Genomic DNA, 7,021 nt, shown 5'->3' on the forward strand with positions numbered 1-7,021 from the left:
TTATCAGCTGATAATTTCTTGCTATTTTGCACATACAGTGTTCTAAATGTAATTTTGATTTTCTCCTTGTGCATACCTGGATCTCGCCATGCTGCTTTATTCATGTGTAGAGCTTGCTGTCGAAGGCCCGAAGGATGACTTGGTACATACAAGATTTAATGGCTGCTTTGGAGTTGGCTCCCTACAAATTGCCAAACGCCTAATCCCCTCATCTTTAGGGTATGCTCTGCTTTCTTTTCTACAATTGCATTTAATACAAAGTGCAGTGCTCTAGTTTCTTTATTTTTTGTACAACACTCATACAGCTTATCAGTAAATGTAATGCTGGTATTTTCTTGTTATTTTGCACATAGTAGTGTTCTAAATGTAATGTTGAGGCATGCTCTGCTTTCCTTTCTGCAATTGCATTTAATACAAAGTGCAGTGCTTTGGTTTTGTTATTTTCTCTACAGCACTCATACAGCTTATCAGCTGATAATTTCTTGCTATTTTGCACACACAGTGTTCTAAATGTAATTTTGATTTTCTCCTTGTGCATACCTGGATCTGCCCATCTTCATTTCTTTGCCTCCCCACAGAGGTCGCATAGCTCTCATCGATTCCACCACAGGAGAAACCATCACCTTCCCTCAGCTATGGCGGAGAGTGAAATCAGTTACCGTTGGTTTGGCCGATCTGGGCATCAAAAAATCTGATGTCATACTCCTCTGCAAATTCAATTCATTTCCCCATAATCTGCATGGAAATTTTGTCCATTTGAGCCGTCGTCACAACAGAAAATCTGCTAAATACTGTATCGGAGATAGCGAAGCAGGCTAGAGACTGTGCCGTTGTGTTGCCCTTCACAGAATGCAGGTATGGGAAGCGAGGGAACGAGTGGAATTCATGTAATTGGTCTGATTCTATAAAAGGCCTCTACTTCTGTCAATTTCACCGTCTTCCAATAGAGAAAACACAGTGGATGTGACTCATATCTTCTGCGATGCTGCAAATTTCAGCCGATTTGTAAATATCAGCCACGCAGGTTCGTTAGCTAGGAGGTAGACACGTTGGACATGCAAAACAGACAGAGGTAAAGACGTTGGGTTAGGACGAGAGGTAAAAGAATGAAAGGCAGGCATGTGGCAAAATTGTGGGCCAATTCAGTTCGATACGGTGAATAATACCCCTGATTCGAATTCGGTACAGTCTCCACCGGCGAGCTTGGTCTATTTGTCCACTTTCTCGCAACCCCGTGTATATTTCTTTCTTATCACACATTAAAAAAAAGTTGTTTTACTTTATTTTAGTTAATGTTCCACCTGGAACGGGAAAGGGAGATGTCTCGCACTTTACACGACAAAATCACTTGCTTGTGTGCGATTGAAATGCTGAGGTGTTTCATATGTTTTCGAATTTTTGAACAAGATTGTTCAAAATACGTAATGCTATTCCCAAATATATTTAATTGTTTCAAAATTCTACCACAATTTCAGAATTAAAAATAAAATGAATATATTTTTGAAGTTTGGAAAAATCAAAAGAGCAGTGGAGGTCCAGAAGCTGCTCGTTTTATAAATGATCATCTCTTTCGCCATTTCCAGAGTATGTCTCCTTTCCCTGTTTCCTATTTGGCTCAATTAACATGTATCTCAAACTTTTCCTGTGTTCATTTGGTTCAATTAACATGTATCTCAAACTTGCACGTGTTTCATTTGGTTTCATATACATATGTTCACACCGATATAGAGCTTGCCTTGTCTTCAAGGCATTTTATCATTCGGCTCCTCCCTCTTCCTCCCCATTTGCTTTTTGGGGATTGTGATTTGGGGAGTGCTTGAAGTCATTGGGAATTCATAATTGGTTAATGTGGACCTCCAAGCGACCCACTGTGAGAACATGGGTGCCTTGATCTTCATCAGCGCAATGTTAAAACCGAGAAATATCCAACTATTGCATTGATGAATTTGGGGTTGATTTCTTCTTATATTTTTTTTATTTATTTCTGTTTCACTTTTAGTTGTTCGTGTGTATCTTTGTATGCTGATTGGTATTCAGATCTTATGTGGTATTTAGCTCATATACGCAAATGGATATATGTATTCTTCTTTGTGCATAAGCATATGCCTTCATCAGTGATGTGGTGAATGAATAAAATGTCATGCTTGAAAATTCGCAAGTGGCTGGTACTGATCTCCCAAGCCATTGTGCGAAAGAATGTGGATGTCAAATAAGCATCGAGGTATGTTTGAAACTTGGTTTTCTGCAGCTGAAAATCAAAATCAAGCCAATGAGGTCTTGGCTTACTGGTGTAAGCCTTGAGGTCAAAGGAGTATTAAGCATCTTGCATTGTTCCAATATTGCCATGGTCTGCCTCACCAAATGACAAGATTAAAAAATGGAAGAGGGATAGGGGCAATTTTGGTGGAGCTCACACCTAACATCTAAGCCGAAGAAGCTCCATAAAATTGTGGAGTAGACTTGGCCTATGCCTGTTGAACACTTGTCTGTATTTGTAGATTCCAGTTAGTTGCTAGAGTTTATGCAGAGTATTAGTTTTGACTCATGAGGACAAACTCACAGAAAAATACTCTTTTAAGTTTTAAATAGTCCTTATCTCAAGAAAGGGACGATAAGAGGGAAACTGTTTTTTCAATTTCTACTGAGTTGCATCTTAGCCAGTTTCTCCCCACCATGATTTTATTTGTTGATGTTTTAACCAACGGGGATCATTTTTTTCTCTGCGTGTCTGAAGATGTGGGCTTTCTTCTAGTGTTACTTTTAATGTAATGGTATGTGCAAGCACAGGTTAACAGTTTCTGGAAATATGATTTCTCCATGCAGGTCAGACAAAGTTCGGCGCCCATATTGCCTGGAACTTCCAGGTGTTACGTGTAATTTGGCCAAAATCTATTTACAAATTTCTGTATTGTTTGGAGCGTATCACGTATTTTTAATTTCATATGAAATGCTAACTGCAGGCTAATTTTAAGTTCTTAGGATTTCATGCATTGTTGTAAACAAACCATTTTCTTGAATGACTTAGTAGTTGAACCAATGGCCCTTTTCATAGCTTACATAGCCACATTACCTTTTCGAAAGTGTTTTGAACTCTTAACAAGTTGTTTTTGTTGCTGCTGTTTGGCTTTCTATTTCTTAGGATACATATGTGCATTGTGGCTAGCGTTTTTACACTTGAAATACCTCGGATCAGGTGGGCTTCTCACCATTCCCTTGATCGCCTCAACCAGAATCACTTCTCTATCCACATTCGCAGGCATCGCAGCTTTTAGCATGTGCTATGCAATCTGACAGGACCATAGGCCAGTAGTGGACGGGGATCATTTTTTTCTCTGCGTGTCTGAAGATGTGGGCTTTCTTCTAGTGTTACTTTTAATGTAATGGTAGGTGCAAGCACAGGCTAACAGTTTCTGGAAATATGATTTCTCCATGCAGGTCAGACAAAGTTCGGTGCCCATATTGCTTGGAACTTCCAGGTGTTACGTGTAATTTGGCCGAAATCTATTTACAAATTTCTATATTGTTTGGAGCGTATGACATATTTTTAATTTCATATGAAATGCTAACTGCAGGCTAATTTTAAGTTCTTAGGATTTCATGCATTGTTGTAAACAAACCATTTTCTTGAATGACTTAGTAGCTGAACCAATGGCCCTTTTCATAGCTTACATAGCCACATTACCTTTTCGAAAGTGTTTTGAACTCTTAACAAGTTGTTTTTGCTATTGTTGTTTGGCTTTCTATTTCTTAGGATACATATGTGCATTGTGGCTAGCATTTTGACACTTGAAATACCTCGGATCAGGTGGGCTTCTCACCATTCCCTTGATCGCCTCAACCAGAATCACTTCTCTATCCACATCCGCAGACATCGCAGCTTTTAACATGTGCTATGCAATCTGACAGGACCATAGGCCAGTAGTGGACGGGGATCATTTTTTTCTCTGCGTGTCCGAAGATGTGGGCTTTCTTCTAGTGTTACTTTTAATGTAATGGTAGGTGCAAGCACAAGCTAACAGTTTCTGGAAATATGATTTCTCCATGCAGGTCAGACAAAGTTCGACGCCATATTGCCTGGAACTTCCAAGTGTTACGTGTAATTTGGCCGAAATCTATTTACAAATTTCTGTATTGTTTGGAGCATATCACGTATTTTTAATTTCATATGAAATGCTAACTGCAGGCTAATTTTAAGTTCTTAGGATTTCATGCATTGTTGTAAACAAACCATTTTCTTGAATGACTTAGTAGTTGAACCAATGGCCCTTTTCATAGCTTACATAGCCACATTACCTTTTTGAAAGTGTTTTGAACTCTTAACAAGTTGTTTTTACTGCTGTTGTTTGGCTTTCTATTTCTTAGGATACATATGTGCATTGTGGCTAGTGTTTTGACACTTGAAATACCTCGGATCAGGTGGGCTTCTCACCATTCCCTTGATCACCTCAACCAGAATCACTTCTCTATCTACATCCGCAGGCATCGCAGCTTTTAGCATGTGCTATGCAATCTGACAGGACCATAGGCCAGTAGTGGCCATGTCTCCGGATCAACCAACGCATCTTCACAAACTCATGTGCCCGGGAGTCAGTAGACCTTAAATGTTAACTTGATGTAGGGACTCGCTGCCTCGCAGCTGTCCTTGTTCATATTCAAACTTATTATAAACTTTCACATGACAATATCAAATTTCTGTAGGATGAATTTTATAGTAAATTTATTTGCCTAATCAACCTGAAATTGATAAAAAATATATATATATGGAACAAAATTTAATTAAAATTAATTTGGTGGAGTGATTCCAACGAAAATACATTATAAAATAATCACTTAGGACATTTTTATGCATGACACAAAGATAGCTAAACGTAAAAGAAAGTAAATTGCAAGATATTTTCAATATAAATTATTCATATTCAAACTTATTATAAACTTTCACATGACAATATCAAATTTCCGTAGGATGAATTTTATAGTAAATTTATTTGCTTAATCAACCTGAAATTGATAAAAAAATATATATATGGAACAAAATTTATTTAAAATTAATTCGGCGGAGTGATTCCAACGAAAATACATTATAAAATAATCACTTAGGATATTTTTATGCATGACACAAAGATAGATAAACGTAAAAGAAAGTAAATTGCAAGATATTTTCTATATAAAAATTACTTCAAACCAGTCATTCCACTAAAAATACATTTTCGAGGGGAATTCTTATTTATTTAACACAATCCAAGAAAGAAAATGACTTCCGTGAGCAATGTCGGCAATACACATGATGATGGTTGAGGCCCTTCAATATATGTACAAGGAGTCTTAACATTCATACTGTTCTCAGATTAACAGGGCAGTTTCTGAGGGAAGATGCAGACCGGTTAAAATATGTAAAGATATTTCGCTTTCTCATAATCTCTTCGCAGATGACGTCCTCATCTTTGCAATGTTATGCAAATCTTCATGGGTCTGTCTCAACGTGATTTTCCTTAAATTCCAATCTGCAATAGGCTTGGCTATAAAGAAGGATAAGTCCACGCTTTTTCATAATGATTTGAGTCCTGTCCTAGCTCAATGGGTTGCTGATATGTTTGGAACAAAAATTGCTCTGATGGAGGACGGCCTCACATATCTGGGCTTCCATCTAAAAGCGAATGGATATCGCATCAAGGATTGGCAGTGGTTGATCGATCGTTTCTTCAACAAAATTTCTAAATGGGAGATGCGCTTTCTTTCCTTAGCTGGCAGGCTAATCTTGGTTCAAGTTGTCCTCTCTCAAATGGTGGTTTATTGGGCGCACCTTTTCCTCCTTCCTTCTTCTATTACAAAAAAGATGACCTCTCTGGCAGCAAACTTCTTATGGGGCGGTCTCTCTGTCCAGTACAAGCTTCACCTAGCAAATATGGAATTATTATCAAAGCCGAAGAAGAAGGGCGGCTGGGGTCTTCTGAACATGTCTTCTTTTGGGAAAGCTCTTCTCTGCAAATCGCTTATCAGAGGCATCTATGGTCAAAGCCAGTGGAGCAGCATTATAAAACAAAAATATCTTAAAGGGAGGAATATGGTATTCTGGTTCAGAAGGAAGTCGCTGGGAATCAGGTCTGGCTCCATCATTTGGAAAAGCTTCAGAAAGCTTCAATCCTTCTTCTTAGAAAATCTTAAATGGTCCCTCTACTCCGGTTCTAGTGTTTTTATCGGCCTCGATCCAATGCTGCATAATCTGGAATCGCTGCTCTCTCCAGATTTGATCCTCTTCTTCCTCTCAAAAGGTCTCTTTACATGGAATAAGCTAATTCAGTCCTGGATTTCTCAAGCTCCTGTTTGGAAGAGCACAGAGGACCTTTCCATCCCTCCTCCTCTTCGTCCCTCATGGAATTTGGCTGTCAACAGTTTCTCCAGCAAAGGAAGATTGTAATCGGGCTCTGCTGATGAACTCATCTGGTCCCTTCAGAAGCCTACCCTTCTATCTTCTTTTAAAGAATTATATACAGCCCTCTCATCTGCCTGGCCACCTCCCTCGCCTCTCTTTCCTTCCCCTTTTTGGAAAGCCTCCTGCCCGCTTAAGATGATCCTATTTTCCTGGCTTCTTTTCTCAGATAGGAACCTCTCTTGGGAGGTCTTGCAAAGGAAAGGCTGGCAGGGGCCGAGCCAATGTCAGATGTGCCGCATCAGTGCTGAATCCAACCTTCATATGTTCTTCCAATGTGGCGCTTCTTCCTCAATCTGGTACGTGCTGTCTTTAATCTTTGGTTTTTCTCACAGAGTTTTTCCTTCTGTTCAGGATGCCTTCTTCTGGTGGAGTACACAACGTCCCTCTTGGCGTTCTCTTTTCATCATCACATGTTGCTTCCTTTGGAAGTGGAGGAACGATCATATTTTCCAGAATTCCAGTCTGCCTCTTGACCTCAATTTGACAAAGATCTTGGGATATTTGCCTTCTGAGGATTAACCTCCGTCTTGGCATTTTTGTCTTTCTCATTAGGGGCATTTTTGGTTAAAATTTAGAACTTTAATATCTTGA

The 7,021-nt window shown here is 39.1% G+C and overlaps 1 protein-coding gene across 1 annotated transcript; it reads left to right on the plus strand.

Annotated features, from left to right (window-relative positions):
* The first annotated feature begins 635 nt into the window (after window positions 1-635).
* LOC149259725 (uncharacterized) lies at window positions 636-6,415 on the plus strand. Its single transcript, XM_089455047.1, has 4 exons — window positions 636-660; window positions 777-855; window positions 2,824-2,926; window positions 5,345-6,415. Exons 1-4 carry the CDS (start codon window positions 636-638, stop codon window positions 6,413-6,415), a joined length of 1,278 nt encoding a protein of 425 aa, XP_089311173.1.
* Window positions 6,416-7,021: the final 606 nt, after the last annotated feature.

The sequence above is a fragment of the Pinus tabuliformis genome, chromosome 6 (assembly GCF_031772625.1).
Source record: "Pinus tabuliformis cultivar Carrire ecotype Pingquan chromosome 6, CPIR1, whole genome shotgun sequence".
Classification (NCBI taxonomy): Eukaryota; Viridiplantae; Streptophyta; class Pinopsida; order Pinales; family Pinaceae; genus Pinus; species Pinus tabuliformis.